General features: G+C 38.7%; 1 protein-coding gene across 1 annotated transcript in view; it reads left to right on the forward strand.

The window, feature by feature from the left end:
- CPN1 (carboxypeptidase N subunit 1) overlaps window positions 1-16,232 on the forward strand; it is a 49,612-nt gene extending 33,380 nt beyond the window's left edge. Inside the window, exons 5-9 of the mRNA XM_001372867.5 lie at window positions 554-665; window positions 2,041-2,180; window positions 3,127-3,226; window positions 7,070-7,188; window positions 10,171-16,232. Coding sequence (XP_001372904.1) covers window positions 554-665; window positions 2,041-2,180; window positions 3,127-3,226; window positions 7,070-7,188; window positions 10,171-10,311 — 612 coding nt within the window. The 3' untranslated portion in view covers window positions 10,312-16,232. The remainder of the gene's footprint in view (window positions 1-553; window positions 666-2,040; window positions 2,181-3,126; window positions 3,227-7,069; window positions 7,189-10,170) is intronic.
- The last annotated feature ends 1,780 nt before the right edge of the window (window positions 16,233-18,012 follow it).

The raw sequence follows: 18,012 nt of genomic DNA on the forward strand, positions 1-18,012 counted from the left end.
AATCTAAACTGTGTATTGGTTCCAAGACAGAAGAGTGGTATGGGCTAGGCAATGGGGGTTAAGTGACTTGCCCAGGGTCACACAGCTGGGAAGTGCTTGAAGTCATATTTGAACCCAGGACCTCCCATCTCTAGGGCTGGATCTCAATCCACTGAGCTACCCAGCTGCCCCCAGAAGGTAAAGGTTTTAAACAAATAAATAGACTTAGTAGTCTCTTCCTAAGTTCAGTGAAAAAGTAAATAAAGACCGATAGAGCCAAAAGGGGCATTAGAGATCATCTAGGCTAATCTTGTCCTTTTAACAGAAGAGTCCTAACTGAAGTCTGGAGAAGTAATTTACTCTAGTTTACAAAGTGGGGTTGATGGCAGAGCCAATATAGAATCCAAGGCTCTTCGTTTCTTCATCCATGATTTTCCCACTATCTTGTTTTAACCCTGCTGATTAACACAGCTAATTGAGTGACTTTTGGCTTCACCCCCAATTCTAGGTGTGAACATTGCCACATAAATTTGGTATATTCTGGGTCATGTTTCCTACCGTGCTTTCCCCTCAGCTGTCCAAAGACTATTCCTATGCACATGGATGGATGCACCTGGGCTGGAACTGTGGAGATTACTTTCCTGATGGCATCATCAATGGGGCTTCCTGGTATTCTGTCAGCAAGGGTAAGGAGGTTTCAAGGAAGAGCCTGGAAGCGGAAACAACAGCTTCATTATCCTGCTAAACAGGCAGTATTATTCATAGTGAGGGAAGGCAAAAGGATGCAGCAGGTGCTAAGCCTAGAGACTTGGAAAGAAAGTCTTGGGGGGCTAAAAGGGGGGTTGAAGGGTGAGGGGTGGCTAAAAGAGTCCCACGTTAAACATTTCCCAGGATGCTTGATCTCTACTTTTGATAAGGACTGAGTTGATGGCTGGGCTAATAACCTTTGTGGAAAGGGCTCCAAAGAGGAGATGGGGAGTTTAAGGATATACTACATTTAGTTGTCTCCTTGTGACTAACAAATAGTGTACTTACATTCCACAGACTTTCTCAGGGCTATCTCTGCTTTAAAACTATTGAGTTGGATTTTTTAAAAATTTAGATGATTTATGTTGTTGCTAAAAGACTTTGGAAAAATAAGTGAAAGATTTTAAGTGGAGATTTATTAATGCCTAATAGTGCTATCATAAAATAAGAATTGTTGATGCTAATTTCTATTTAATGTTTAAACAGAATTTCAAGGTAACCTTTTAAAGAAAGCATTACGAGGGGTAGCTGGGTGACTCAGTGGAGCTCTCTCAGTGGATCTCTGACAGGAGAGAGGTCCTGGGTTCAAAACTAGCCTCAGATGCTTCCTAGTTATATGACTCTGGGCAAGACACTTACCCCCAATTACCTATCCCTTACCATTTTTTTGCCTTGGAACTGAGGGAAAGGAAAGGTTCCAAAATATCGACAACAACAACAAGAACTCTAAAAGCCAGTTCACTGTGGTTGGTTTCCCCTGTCCTCTTATCACCACATTCACTTGGACATTCCATCCCATCTCAAAGCAAATCTGTTTCACTAAAGATGGATGCATATAATCACTTCTAAGTGATTATACTTCTTCTAAGCAGAGATTTGCTGAAGCTAAATCTTACTGAAGTCCCTTCAAGCTCTCCATGAATGACCCAATAACTTAAAACTTTCTGAGTTTAGCTCCCACCTTAGACACTTTCTAGCTGGGTGACCATGGACGAGTCACTTAGTATCTTAAATGTAAAATTAATATTTTCAGTGTGAGCATTCACACTTCAGAAACCTACAAATGATTTTAAGTTAGTGAAAAGGTGAAGCAATATTAGGCATTTTATGGTGATGGAAGTTGGCTTTAACGGACAGAAAGAGGGGGAGTCATCGGGAATCTTGGGAGAAAATAATTTATTTTGTGAGGAAGAAAGGATTTAGGGGCCAAAAAGTAGAAGTGGAAATATGAGGAAATGGAAGAGTTGAGGTTGAGGAAATGTAAGATGGGGAGTTCAGGTGTACAAATCTACTACGAGTCCTTTTCTTTCATAGGAATGCAAGACTTCAATTACCTCCATACCAACTGTTTTGATATCACTTTGGAATTAAGTTGCAACAAGTTTCCACCTGAAGAGGAGCTGCAAAGGGAATGGCTTGGCAACCGAGAAGCATTGATTAGTTTCATAGAGGAGGTAAAAAGCAAAAGGATTTCTGAGGACTCTTAACTTTTAAATTCCATATCTGTACCCCAAAGAAGGGAGGTTTTCCATTTATAGAACAAGGGTTTTCTTGGAGCCCAAACTACTCTAACAGGCTATTTCTCTTGTCGTGGGTTTCTTATAGTTTTTAAGATGTTTCTAATGTGATGTCTTTGGGATAAATAAAACATAATACATCTCAAACTTAACTCATGTTCTTCCTCCTACTTATCCTCGTGTTCCATTGATATTAATTCATTTATTCACCATGTTTTTGTCTACTTTGTGCACAACAAAATTTTCCTCCAGTTTTATGACTTTGGAGGTATCTCTGACTTTTAGTCATACATATTTATTATCCCCATTCCCACTACCAACCCCCATATCTGATAGTCAATCAAGTCCTAATAATGATTCCTTTGGGGAAACTGATTTGATCTATCTTTTCTTCATTCCCATAGTTATAGCCCATAGACTGAAACCTGGCTATTGTTCTTTTCTCCACATCTTCTTATTTCCAAACCTACACATAGTGCAACAAGGCACCAATGTCTTTCTGAGCAATCATTCCAATATCACTTTCTTCTCTTTCTCATCATCCCCCAAATATTTTAAGTTTGGACTGTATGTGATCTTTCTAAGTAATCTGCAGAGAGATTTGGGAGGAGATAGAGAGCAGAAATATCCAAGGGAAAGGGCATGAGAAATCTTATTTGCCTTGGAGTGCACAATAGTCCTAGCTTTCTACAGCGAACAGAAATAAGCCTATTTACATCTGGGACCTTTGGTTGTTGGAATAAATAAAACAAAGAGAATTTAGCTCTTTGTGAAAGAGCTAGACTCACTCTCCTTTTCCTTAAACTGCCATGTTAGACTTTCAGTAGGTATCCCTTAGATGAATGGGCTACAGCTCTTACCTCATTGCAACTTCTTCTGGCAGGTTCACCAAGGCATCAAGGGAGTGATACTTGATGAAAATAACAATGGCTTTGCAGGAGCAGTTATTTCCATTGATGGAATTGCTCATGATGTCACCTCAGGTAGGTATCCATTGTCTATTGCTCCATCTTTTCAAGCTCTCAAACCTCCCCCTGCCCCGTATCAATGTCCTCTCTTCCAAAAAAGCATTTGCTATCATCATAGGGAACAACAAGCTCAGAATACAAATGGAAATAATTCCCTTGAAATGACAAAGTCCTTCCTTTGAGGATGACAGTTGTGCTAGTTGTGCATCAAGATCTGCAATGAATGAAAAGGCATCGACTACTTGCTAGGCTCTGGGAAGAAAATACAAAAGATAGTCCCTAACTTCAAGAGGCTTATATTTCTAGTGGGGAATATAACCCATATAAAGGATGGTGGCCATGGAAAGAACTGTTAGTCTGGGGGATTGTCAACAAAGTCATAGGTAGTTGGGTTCCGTAGTGATGAAAGTATTCTTAGAAAAAGAGCAAGTGAAGGACAAAGAGAGGATGGGTGATGGCAGAGCAGATGGTAAAATGCCTGGGTAGTCCCTAGATCCATAGCAAATGACTGAATGGTATGTGAAGTGTGGTCTAGGGCTGCTTAGGTATGTATGGTGGGCAAGGTGATAATAGAAATAATAATAGCTAACTTTAAGATTTCAAAAGAACTTTACATATGAGACTCAATTTGTTCCTCAAAAAAGTGAGGCAGGTGTTATTATTATTCCCATTTTATAGTTGAGGAAACAAGCTCCCAGACAATAAGTGACTTGCCCATGGTCACATAGCTATTAAATGTCTGAGGTTAGATTTGAATTCAGGTCTTTCTTACTCAATCCAGTGCTTGATATATTGTACCTACCTACTTGCCTTAGTGTTTTCATTCACTCAACTGCAAGTCAGGGCAGCACAGACCCAAGACAAGTCACAAAGATGGAAGGGCTAATTGCCCAAAGGAGTAAAGACATGGATCTTTTAGGTCTGGCTGGAGGATTGTTGTTCCAGGTAATGAGAAACTGAACCAGGCATGGCAGGTGGCAGGATGCCCAGATAGGTCCTAGTTTTCTGGTGGATGGTTAGATAACATTGCAGAGCCTCCTAAATGAGAGCCACAATCATTCAAGGGTTCAGCTAAGCAAACCGCATAGTATTAAAATCAAAGAGATAAATAATATCTATGCCATGATAAGCAAATGCCCAGACCATTGGATGTACAACCTAAGAACTCATCCATCAGTTTGGATACTACAGATGGTCAATAAGTTTAGCCTAAATTAAACAGAAAGATTGTGCAGGATGGATTGTCTTTTCATGGTCTCAGACTTCTCCCTAACATAGAGGTCCAATTATTTGTTTACTTTTTATAAGTCCTTACCTTTCACCTTAGAATCAGTACTGTGTATTGGCTCCAAGGCAGAAGAGTGGTAAGGGCTAGGCAATGGGGGTTAAGTGACTTGTCCAGGGTCACACAGCTAGGAAGAGTCTGAGGTCAGATTTGAACCTAGGACCTCCCATCTCTAGGCCTGGATCCACTGAGCCACTTAGCCATCCTAGTTCTTAACCTTTTTCTATTATGGACTCCTTTGGCAATATAGTAAAGCTCATGATCCCTTCACAGAATAATTTTTTAAATACATAAAATAAAATGCACATATTATTAAGGAAACCAATTAATATAATGAAAATTCAGAGATCCAGGTTAAGACCCACAGAACTAGATAATCACTAACATTTCTTCTAGTACTAAATACATAATCACTTGCTAATGATATAGAATGACCTAGCTATCTGCTTCAAGTTGGAGTGTAGGTATTGCTGTGATACATGGACAAGACTACATTGTTTTGGAGGTAGGAAGTAAAACTGGCTGCTAATCATTTCAGTCCTTATTTCATTAAATATTTACAACTTCTAAATAATCCAAGTTTTCCAACAATGTCGAATGAGTCAGTGTTATGAAAAGAGGATTTAAGATTGTAGCAGTTCATAGACATAGCTAAAGTCAATGTGACAACTCTACACAGAAATCTGTTGGATTGTAAAATGTAAAAGTTGAGTCTGAAAAACAAGGCAAAAACCAAACAGAATAAATAAAATATAACCTTTGGAGGGCATTCCATATTACCAAATACTAGAAGAACCAAAATAAAGCCCATATTGACTTCTTTATAAATCAAAGCAGACGACCAAATGTTGCATCCCTAGGGAAAGGGAGTTTAGAGATTTTCAACAAAGATACTAATAAAAAAGATATTGGTGGAGGCTAGATAGCACAGTGGATAGAGCATCAGATCTGGAGTGGAGAGGATCTGGGTTCAAATTTGACCTCAGACAGACACTTCCTAGATTTGTGATCCTAAGCAAGTTGCTTAACCTCAGTTGCTCTATTATGGGCTCCTTTGGCAATATGGTAAAGACCATGATCCCTTCACAGAATAATTTTTTAAATACATAAAATAAAATATACATATTAAGGAAACCAATTAAAATAATGAAAATTCAGAGAGTGGGGGAAGAGAAGGAGAGGAAGAAGAAAGAGAGAGAGAGAGGAAGAGAAGGGGGAGAGGGAGAGGAAGGAGAGAGAGAGAATTGCTTCTCTCATGTTCTCAAAAGCAATATATGGTGTAATTAGCAAGGGTTGTGGAGGTCTGTGGGATTTGCTCTCTATGGATTATTCCTGTATCATGTCTGTGAATTGTTCTTTGTGTCTAGCCTTAATTCCTGAAATCGTTATTTTCCATGCTTGTATATCTCAGCTGTTCCTATTCAACCTTAATCAGTACCTGATTTCTCTGTCAATGTTTGATCCCTGTTGGCCATCCCTCGCTTTTGTGAGCAGGATTTGTGATGTCCAAAGTTGTATAAAAAGCTTCTCCCCACCCCCTTCCCCGAATGCCATATAAGTCATCTGAGCCACAGCTGTTAATGAGTCTTGGAACTGTCCTTGGCTCTGTCAAAACAGAAAGAAAAGCAAAGGATAGTCCTTGCTTTCAAGAAGCCCCCGGTCTAATGGGGGTGGGAGATATGGCATACAAAACCTATGCACAAACAAGAGACAGAAAGAATAAATTGGAAAATCAACCAAAGGGAGGGTATTTGTGTTACAGAGAATTAGGAAAGGCTTGTTGCCAATGTGGGATTATATCTGGGAATGGAAGGACTTCAAGGAGACAGAAGAGGATGGAGAGAATTCCAGGCATGGGGACAGCTCCTGAAAATGCCTTGAGTTAGGAGATAGAATATTTTGAGAAGGACAGAGCCACTGCATCTAGAGCATGTGGGGATAAGTGAGGTTGAGGTGTAAGAAGACCGGAAAGGTAGGAGGGGGCCAGGTTATGAATGGTTTCAAATATCAAACAGGATTCAATACTTCATCTTGAAGGGAATATAGGCCATGGGAGTCAGTGTTTCCTCTTTTAAAAAAGATGCTCAGAAGGCAGCTAGGTAGTTCAATGGATAGAGAGCCAGACCTGGAGACAAAGAGGCCCTAGATTTAATTTTGGCTTCAGACACTTATTTCCAACTGTATAGTCCTAGGCAAGTCATTTATCCCCCATTGCCTAGCCCTCACCACTCTTCTGCCTTGGAATCAATATACAGTCTTGATTCTAAAATGGAATGTAAGGGTTTAGAAAAAAGAGAAAGATGCTCAGAATAAAATCTTGTTTCTGATGTTGTTTGGTCAATACAGTGTATAGTGGAATTAATATTTATCTCCATGGTTGGCATTTTCTTTTAATGTCCCTAATCTGCATTAGTATTGTGGCAGCTATGCCACCCTGTTTAAGAGGATATACATCTTAATGTATGCCAACTAAAGCCTTCAGACTTTTGGATTTGTGTTTAGATTTGAGTCACTGGGGACTGAACAAACAGGTTTCTGATATACAGGCTGAATCTTAACCTTATGATTTTTAGGTAAGCAAGGTGATTACTTCCGGCTGCTACTACCAGGCACTTACGAAGTCACTGCCACAGCACCTGGGTATGGATCAGAGACAAGGACTGTGACAGTTGGACCTGCAGACCCAAAGCAGGTGAGTTTGGTCATATTTTGCTGTATCTTGCTGATATCTAAGAAGCTTTACTACTTGTAAGTTCACTTAATTAATTTTGCTAACCTCCTCTTATTGTCTTCTTTCGACCCTCCTTTCTTCATAACCTATTTTTTTCTGTACTTTTCTCCAATCTATTCCTTCCCTGTTTCCTTTCCCCTTTTCAACTATAGAAGGGAACACAAGTCCAAGTCAAAATGGTGCCCATCACTATGTCCCTCTTTGCTCTGATATGAAGTCTTTGGGCAAGTCACCACCTCTCTGGGCTTTTCATTGCAAGAAAGGATAAAATACCCACCCCTAGTTTACATAGGTGTTAAAAGGAAAGCATTTTATTATAAAATGTACTGGAAATGTTAGGTGCTATTTTTATACCATCCTATGGCCTCTAAGGGTTCCTTCTAGCTCCAACCCTATGATCCTTTGGTCATTATTATTGCTTTCATCTCCTGGATGCTAACAGTTCTTTTCCTGACTTCATCAAGGAAATCTATCAGGTAGATTCACCAGTGCTCCCACTAGGGAGCACTCTTTCTCCTTTCCTGGCACTGGGTGTCAGTTGGTCATGCCTCTTATTCACCGATGGAACTCCCACTTGGCACACTGAGCTCAGATGAATGCTCTAAACAACTTTCATTTTTATATCTACTAAGTAAGAATTATGGGAAATATAAGTGGGCAAAGTTCAGTTTATGCCACAGAATCATGGAAATAGAACCAAAAGGACTCAAGAATTAATATAGTCCAACACCTCAACACTATCCCTCTTCTTTGATATAGGTGGGAAAAATGGGAATGCAGATATATTTCTGCTACCTGCTCTGCAACTCACCAATTTACCTACCCCACCCACAAATTATCTTTCTCTCCTGACTATATGAGATTGGATTTTACCATCCTTTATAAAGTCCAAGATAAAAGTTGGGAGATTGTGCACTAAAGTCTTTGAGTTCAGGACAATACTGAGCTCTTTTTTTTTTTTTTTTAAGTTAGTGAACTAGCTGGGTGGGACTAGAAACTTGGCCTGATCATCTACCCAGCTAGCTTGCTTTTTTCCTTTTCTTTCTTTCTTTCTTTCTCTTCTTTTTTATTCCTTTCTTCTTTCTTTTTCTTTCTTCCTCCCTTTCTTCCTTTCTCTCTCTTTCTTCCTTTCTCTCTCTTTCTTTCTTTCTTTCTTTCTTTCTTTCTTTCTTTCTTTCTTTCTTTCTTTCTTTCTTTCTTTCTTTCTTTCTTTCTTTCTTTCTTTCTTTCTTTCTTTCTTTCTTTCTTTCTTTCTTTCTTTCTTTCTTTCTTTCTTTCTTTCTTTCTTTCTTTCTTTCTTTCTCTTTCTTCCTTCCTTCTTTTTTAATTTGTTTCTTTGCTTCATATAAAATTCCCAGAGGAATCCTTCACAATGTATCATTCCTAAAAACAGGTAATCATAAGAAGAAAATTTGAGACCAGTTTGCTCATCTGTAAAATGTAGGGTTTTGACTATGTAACATCAAAGATTCTCTTCTACTCTATGATTACAAGATACACTTACCAGATTTCCCCTACCCATCTTTCCACCATTAAACTGCTTTTACCTTCACTTTAGAGACTATGTTTGTCTTATTTTCCTGTAGCTCATTGTTCCTTCATTTTTCTACCTTCCATCAGCTCTGTATACATTTTATGTACTGATTTTATATACATATTATATCTCAACTTGAGCGTATGCTCCAATGAGGCCAGGGACCTTTTTTTGTGCCTTTCTTTGCATCCAAAGTGCTTAGCACAGTGCCTGTACAGGAAAAAATGCCTAATAAATGCTTGTTGATTGATTCTTTAAACTTCTTCTGTTCTTTCTCTTCTTAACTCCTAATCTCTTCTCGTTTTTCCTGTTTCTCTTCACATCATTAAATAAAGTAAATGATTTACAAAGAATACAGTGAGATATAATCCAGACTCTCAAACACCTTATGGTTCATTTGGGGACACAAAACAACCAGTTACATCCTGTGGGCCAAATTCTTCCTGCCACCTCTTTTTGAATGGGCCTGGAAGTTAAGACAAAAATTGAGTTTGGGCAGGATCTGGTCATCAGTGATAGTTTTCTGACCCCTGGTATAGATTATAGAAATAAGCCAGAGCTATATATTCTGGATAAAGGAGAAAAAAGAGAACACTACAGGCTACAATAGTCAGAGAATCCTCTTGAAGAATAGAAGGTCTGAGGGAGCCTTGGAAAATCTGTAAGGGATGGAACCTTAGCAAAAGGAGAGAAAGGGAAGGACTCTTAATGGAAGAAAGTACCATAAGCAATAGCTGAGTCTTCTTTTTCTTTCTATAGCTTTATATATCTAGAGTCAGATTGTTCAGTCATTTCAGTCCTGTAAACTCGCCCTGTCAACTCTGTTGACTCCATTTAGGGTTTTCTGAACCATAAGGTGTTTGAGAGTCTGGATTATATCTCATATTCTTCATAAGTCATTTACCTTATTTATTTACCTTGGCAAAGATACTGGAGTGGTTTGTAAGTTCCTTCTCCAGTTCATTTGACAGATGGGGAAACTGAGGCAAAAACAGTTAAGTGACTTGTCTGGGGTCACACAGCTAGTGTCTGAGATCAGATTTGAACTCAGATCTTTCTGACTCTAGGTCTAGTACTCTATCCACTATGCCAGCTAGCTGCCCCTCAATGGCTCTTTAGGCAATAAAACAAACACAAGCAAATCCATGGTGGAAAGGAGGTTGGATGAGAGAAAATGTGATCTGATTTTCAGGTGACTTCATTTTTCTTCTCCATCTCACTTGGACTTCTCTTTAATTGATTGACAAATAAATTGATAAGTGAGTAGATATGCAAATAGGTAAATAAATGGCTGAAGCTCTAGAGGACTGATGTTTCAGGTCATCTGGAGGAAATGTTTCAGGCACCGTTGGTATCATGTTGATGCAAAAGTTTTCTTGACTAATACCTTTATTTTCTTTCTCTTTCAGGTTAACTTTCAACTCAGGAAAGATACCACCAAAGAATCCTCTCAGCAAAAGCCACCTGCCAAGCCTTCCAGTGCTAAAAACCTCCTAAAGAAGGTGACATCCCGAGCAATTGGCAAAGAGACACGCAGAGACAGGCCTTGAACACATAGCAGATAGAGTTCAGGTCACCCCTGCCTTAAAACCAGTCACCTAGACAAGGACGAGAAAAGAGGACAAGAGGCAAATTTGACAAGAGCCTGTAGTACCTGCTATTAACTAAGATAAAGCCATCTATTTTATTACCTGTGAGGCATTTAAACACAAGGCTAATTCAGAAGGAACATGGGGTGTTCTTTTTAACCCAATGGCAGCCATTCCTCAACATGACCAAGACCCATTTAATTGTATGGTGTCACAAGAATCTATCAGATGATTCAAATTCTTCAGAGACTGAATCTTTTTTTTTCTTTTTAGAATATCCCCAGATATTATATATATATATATATATATATATATATATATATATATATATATGTAATTTACAGAGGATTACAAACCAAGAGATGTGTGAAATAATCCTGATATTTTAGTTAAAATGCAACTAAAACCAACAGATAAATTTTATATCCTTATAGGAATGTGAACATTCTATACTGTCTTGCACAATCATGTTTCCTCTTAGCTGTGTGACCCTGGGCAAGTCATGTTTCTACAATAATACTCCTAGAGTAGGAAATTCAATATTCCAGAGAACTAGTTTAACATTTGATTCCATTCCACCAGCATTTATTAAACACGAGCTATTTCTAAGGCACTGTACTAGGACCTGAGGACACAAAAGCAATGACTAAAAAACAATCCCTGCCCCCAGGGATTGTCTAATCTACCCAAATCAGAATATTTTCCTATCTCTAAGGTCAGTCTTCCATAATCCAGACTTCTGATAGAATGCAAAAAGAACTGATTTCATGTCAGGTTATTCCTTAGTGACCTTAATGTTACACGTGTCAACCAGACTCAACAAAAGAATGAATTCTAAATCAGAATGCCAATTTACTTTGCAGCCTTGTAAGCTCTATGAACCCTCCACCCAACTCACACTCACCCTGATGAGTCATATTCCCCCCTTTACCTTCTTACTATCAATTTCTAAGACAGAACAGCAGCAAGGGATAGGTCCAGGTTCACACTATCAATGATAAATCCCCAGTATCAAGTCACTTGTAATTATCATCCCACCATCATTTAATCATATAGCTTTTACAAAGGGAGAGTGGCTGCAAAAATGTAGCGAGCACAGAACTTACAGAGCATTTTTACCTCCCCATGCCTCACTTCCCCTACTAGCCAGTTACTATTCTGTCCTTCCTATCATCTCAGAGGACTCTGGGAAAAGTGGGTTCATATTTAAAGCAGCTGCTACCAAACATTTGCCCCGCCAAGTTCACTTCTAAAAGCAACAGAGCTGATGGACTACTACGAGTCTCTAGTATCTCTGAGATGGGTCAGGGAGGTCCCTCTTCAAGTCTTTAGTTACCAGCTCCTATGTGCTTATCTTCTAGCAACCTGAGCATTAGTTCTAACTCTAATATTTTTTAAACCTTTAACTTCTGTTTTAGAATTGGAAGTGGAACTGGAAGTATCAGTTCCAAGATAGAAGAATAGTAAGGACAATGGGGTCTAGGGGTCATACAGCTAGGAAGTGTCTAAGGTCACATTTGAACCCAGAACCTCCTGTCTCTAGGCTTGGCTCTCTACCCACTGATACCCTTTCTGCCCCTTACTCTCTCCTTAATACTATAGAGTTTCATAACACTATTCCCTCCTGGCTCTCCTAGCTATCTGACCATTTCTTTTCTCAGTCTTCTTTCCTTGATCTTCACTGAGGTCTTACTCATTGACATGAGTATCTCACAGAGCTCTCTCCTGGGTCCTCTTCTCACTTGGTAATTTCATCAGCTGCCATGAATTCATGTATTATCTCTATGCTGTGATGACTCTCAAAATCTACTTCTCTAGCCCCAATCTCTACTTATCTCTAGTCTGGCGTCTCTCAAATTGGATGTCCCATAGATATCCCAAAGGAAACATGTCTAAACTGGACTTCATAAAGTGATCTACCTGAAGCTAAGTCTGACCATGTCTAATCCCTAATAAATATACTCAATAATTTCTGTAGGCTCCCTATCCCTTCCATGATTAAGCAGAAAGTCCTGTTTGATATTCCCAAGTCTGTCCCACCCTTTCTAGTCTTATTCTATTTTACTACCACCATCCCTCTTCATCCCTCCATATACCTACACTTACATACATAAATACTTTGATCCAGTGACACAAATATCCTTGCTTGCTATTCTTCCAAGAAGAAATTTCGACTCCCAATTCTAGGGATTTTCACTGGCAGTCTCCCATGCCTGAAGCTCCATCCCTTTTCATGTCCACCTGGTTTCCATGACTGCCTTCAAAGTCACAGCTAAAGTTCCACCTCCTACAGGAAGCCTTTCTCAATCTTCCTTAATTCTAGTGCCTTCCTTCTCTGTTATTTATTTCCATTATTCTGTATACAACTTGTATGTACCCATCCTAGTTATTTCTTTGTCTCCTCCATTAGACTGAACTCCTCAAGAGCAGAGCCCTGACATTCTTTTGCCTTTCTTGCCACCTCCAGGACTTAATACAGAGCCTGGCTTATAACAGGCATTCAAAATGTCACCTACTGGCTCTTACTCAATCTAACCCTTTAAAGCTCACTGAGAAGTCTTGTCTATCTCCTTATACTCTATCCAAAAACCAGAAGAATAGGAACCACAGACAAAAGAAGCAACTGGGCCATGTAATCACCTGAGGCCTTTCTCTCCACCAACAACTTGACTTACTACAGTCCTTGCCTTCTCACTCCAACACCGCCAGGCAAGGAGAAAGAAATTCATTTGCTCTAGTTGGCAGCTTTTGAATGTAACTTCTTTTCAACTCAACGTCCAATCAAGTCTGTCTCTTCCCCACTGGAACAGATGGGAACCAGTTATAGAATGTATGCTCCAAAGTCCATATGGGAATTGTATCAGATGAGCACCCTCTACACACTGAACTTGGCCAGTCTCCTGTTACCATTACTTGATAATGCATGGAATACCTGGCATGACCACTGACATTTTTCTGGAAGTCATTGTGGGAGAATAAAAGAGCTAGATTTTGTATCAGGGTATATGTGACCTTGAATCTTCCATTTTCATGAGGGGATTAGACTAGAGGACAGTGAAGGTTCCTTGAAACTCTACAATCTTCCAAAAACATAACCCACTGTTAACCTGATGTGTAAGTCTGCCAAGGAGACAATAACAAAAATTCATCTAATTTGTTGGTGAACAAAAATTTAACAGAAGGAGTTGGGTGTTCTTAAGTCATATTCTGATCAAAATAGGTAACCTAATGGATTGCCCTCTAGCCTGGGAAGTCTTATCTTTGTCTAAGGACCTTAGAATTGAATTGTCTTTCTACTGGTCAGTGTTGGGCAAATTCTGACTCTTCTACTTTCCTTTTTCAATATTCCTTATGTAATAGGGAAAGGATTTACAATTTCATCAGCCTGGAGAATTCCCTGTGTTGGAACTTCCTTCACAAATAGTTGGTCTCAACATTTGGGCTTGGGCACCTTAGTGGTATAGTAGTTGAATGCTGGCTCTGGAGTCAGGAAGATTCATCTTCATGAGTTTAAATATGGCCTCAGATACTTACTAGCTATATGACCCTGGGCAAATCACAGCTCTTATTTGCCTCAGTTTCCTCATGTGTAAAAAGAACTGGAGAAGGAAATAGCAAAACATTCCAGTATCTTTGACAAGAAAACCCCAACTGGGGTCATGAAGAACTGGATAAAATTAAAAATGGTTGAACAACATCCAGGCTATGCCTTCTGAGATAAGTCCTATGAAGTAATTGCCTGTGACACTGAGAGGTTTCTTGACTTGCCTTGGGTCACACAGCTAGAAAGGTCTCCTTTCTCCAAGCTCAACACTCTCCACTTTCCTCACACTTCTTTTATACAATAATCCTTCCAAGATACCAACAATTTGGTAAGACCATAGGTGAAGAGCCTGGAGAAAACGGGGCCTGGAGAAGTTACCTAAGTCACCTCAAGGTCAATTAGGATCTTAAAAAAACAGCATGGCCAGGATTTAAAACCAGATCCTCTGACTCCAGATAATGTACATTTTCTTTTTATATATATATGTATATATCTTCATATCTATGCACATATACATATATACACTCAAACATATATATCTACTCTCCTCCCTTCCCTAATTGAGCAAATAAAAGAAAATAAAAGCCCATGATACATAATTGCATAGTACAAGAAATCTCCAAATTAGCTGCCTCTGAAAATGTATTTTTTTCCTTACATTTTAAGATAATTACCTTTCTTTTGGGACATGTGAGTAGGATAATTCATCTTCATTCATTTAGACTTTTCTGGTTTATTTTTAACATAGTTCTAAAGTTTTTCTAAGTTGTTTTTCTCTCTAATGTTATTGTACAAATTGTCCTCCTAATTTTGCTCACTTCCTTCTACATCAATTCTTTGGGGTCTTCTCAGTTTCCTCTGAAACTGCCCATGTCATCATTTGTTATGGGACAATAATAATAAATGCATTCTTTCCACAGCCCACATCGCTTCCTATGTCACTAAAGCCTCATAACAGATGGTACAATTGCCAAGATCACAATTTATCATACACAAGCTAAACATTAAGTCACGTGTTCCTCTTTGGAGAGGCACCCTAAGCCCATTTAGGAACTCCTCTCCCAAATTTGTCAGCAACATCTCTCACAACAAGCAATAAGGAAATACGTACTGCATGAAAGCAGTGACATAACCTCTGTCAGACTATTGACCACCTTGGGGATTAGATGGAAGAGGAAGGGAGGGAGGGAGAAAATCTGAATCCTCAAATATCAGTGTAAAACAATGGTCAAAAATTGTTTCTACATGTAATTGAAAAATAAAATAGATAAATATCAGCAATATATTTACAGAAGGGGGAGAGGGGGAATATGATTCAAAGAATGACATCTGATCTTATCTCCAGTTTCTGGGATGGTATCCTACCTGAGGCCAAGGTATTCACTGGCTGCACCTATTATCGCAACTCATTTCTGAATTCCTGTTCTATCCTAGTTCAGAGAGGCCCATTAACATCAGCAACACCTAAAACTGCTTAACTAGGGAGGGAATACTCATGGTTGAAGCCACAAGTATTTTTGAAGTATGACTCATCTCTCTAACAAACAAAAAAATAACTGATGGAAGCTTGATAGCCTCCATTTATCAATTTTTATCTCATCCCAGATAGCTCCAGGGACTACTCCTCCCTTTCCCGGGGACCTTTCTCCTATATTTCCCTCCATATATGGTTCATTGTTGGAGTATCTGTGGAGATAGAGCAAGCTCTTAACCCCGCCTAGCACCCGGAGCTTCACCCACCACCTTGTTTTTTTTACTTTTTACTCTTTCCACTCTATAAATTCTGAGCGTTTAAAGGAGGGGGAAGGAGGAAAAATATAGTGATTTTCTGAAATGTGAATTTTTTTTTTTACTAATCCTTTAAAGAATTTTAGGAAAATGTTTAGACTTCAAATATGCTTTTAAAAATAGCTGGTTTGCAAAGCACTTTAGAGACATCTTATTTGATCCTTAGGACAACCTAGTGAAATCGATGTGGTGATGTGATGATAGGTAAGGACTCTCTTAGCTTACATAGATATATATCTGAAGGTACTCGCATAGTGTCTAACACATAGTAGGTGAGTAATTTGGATCAATTTGAGTAATTGATCCAAACTCCAGTACAACTGATTCTAAGACTAGCACCCCAACCCCTATTCCATGATGCTCCTCTAACTTGTACTACAATATAGACCAGTGGTTTTTAACCTTTTTTGTGTCATGGCCTCCTTTGGCAATATCTGTTGAAATGTAGAGACCTGTTCAGAATTTTTTTAATGCACAGAATGTATAATTTTAAGGGTATAAAATATACAAGATTACAAAATAAATTATATTGAAATATAGTGTTAAAAAAGTTTTTATTTCCCTTTTTTATATTTAAGAGGAAAAGGGGCAATAATATTTTTCAGTCAGAGACCTGCTGCGGTGCTGCTTGTCAGTTAGTGACACATAGAAGGGTGTGGCCAAGGGGAGTGAGTCGGTTGCAGAGAGTTGGAAAAAGGGCCTTTGGTCTCTAGGCCTCCTGGGGAGAGGGTATGCTGCTAGCTTTTTCTCTGGTTGGAGACAGAAATGGAATTAAGGCCTTAACAGCCTTATTGATTATTGATTAATTTGGGAAAATAAGTGGATAGATAGTGGAAATATTATTAGTTAGAGTAGGTGAGGGCTTCAGCCTAGCAGAAAACACTGCTCTTGAAGGCAGATAGATTTAGGGTTTTTTAGAGAATTTTAGTTAGGATTGGGATCTGAGGTATAGTTACAAGTTAAAGATTACTTTCATTTTCCTCCTTCCTATTTCCTATATGTATTTCCTAATAATAAACTAAATGTTTTGCGTTTAATAAATTGCTCACTGGCTTTTGTTCAAACTCCTACCCCCTCCCCCCACCAAATTTAACCCTTCACAATAGGTATTCCACACTGACTTTACTCATTGTGGTTTTGATATATTGTGGGATGGCATAAGATATTTTAAAAGGTAGGGGGCAGCTGGGTAGTTCAGTGGATTGAGAACCAGGACTAGAGATGTGAGGTCCTAGGTTCAAATTTGGCCTCAGAAATTTCCTGTATGACCCCGGGCAAGTCACTTAACCCCCTTTGCCTAGCCACTCCTTTTCTGCCTTGGAACCATTACACAGTATTGATTCTAAGACAGAAGGTGGGGATTTAAAAAAAAAGGAATTTGGGGGGAGTTTTGTGGAATCCACAGACAATTGAAGACCTGCAGATGATACAGAAAAAATTTAGAAACTATTTAGCCTATGACCAAATATTTTACAGTAAGGTACTATGAACACTCTATAAAACAAAAAGAAAACATTCAGACCTCTGGTAGGGCCAAAAAATTTTATGTGGATTTTTCAGACACTGCACCTCTTAATTCCTGTGATATGGAAGAGATGCCTATATATATCCAACATATTTTTTAAATGTTCAATAGATTTCAGGTTAAGAATCTTTGTTATCCACAGAAACTGACACATTATGGCACAAATATAATAATCTTTTCTACTAGCAGCAATACAATGATCCAGGACAATCTAGAGGAAATTATGAGAAAGAATGCTGTCCACATCTAGAGAAAGAACTGTGGGAGTAGAAAGGCAGAAGAAAAACATATGATCGATCATGTGGTTCAATGGGAATGTGAGATATTCTAAATTTAAAAAAAATTTTTTTAATTATCTTTGTTACAGAGAAAATACAACAATATGAGTTCATTAAGCTCTTCAGAGGCTGCCCAAAGAAAAAGTCTGAATCTAGTGTCAACAGGGGAAAAATAAGTAGGAAGAACTCCTGACCTCAGACTCATCATTTTTCAGGGTAGAAGTCTCTGTTTACAACATGAAATTCTAGGTGCGTGTCAAAAGACAAGGGAAAAAATTCTGCAAAGGAAATGAAACTAGCAAGTATTTCCTGTGAGATCCATTGCTTGGCAGATACGATAAAATTTTTAATAAAGGAACTGTCTATAGAGCAGTAATGTCAAACTCAAAGAGAAACAGATTGCTGCAGGCCACATACTGATTTGAAAAGCCACAGTATATGTCCTTTTGTAGTTTTATTTTGTTAAATAACTTGCAATTATATTTTTTTGAAAAAACCCTTACCTGCTGTCTAATAGTCAGATTGGT

The sequence above is a fragment of the Monodelphis domestica genome, chromosome 1 (assembly GCF_027887165.1).
Source record: "Monodelphis domestica isolate mMonDom1 chromosome 1, mMonDom1.pri, whole genome shotgun sequence".
NCBI lineage: Eukaryota > Metazoa > Chordata > Mammalia > Didelphimorphia > Didelphidae > Monodelphis > Monodelphis domestica.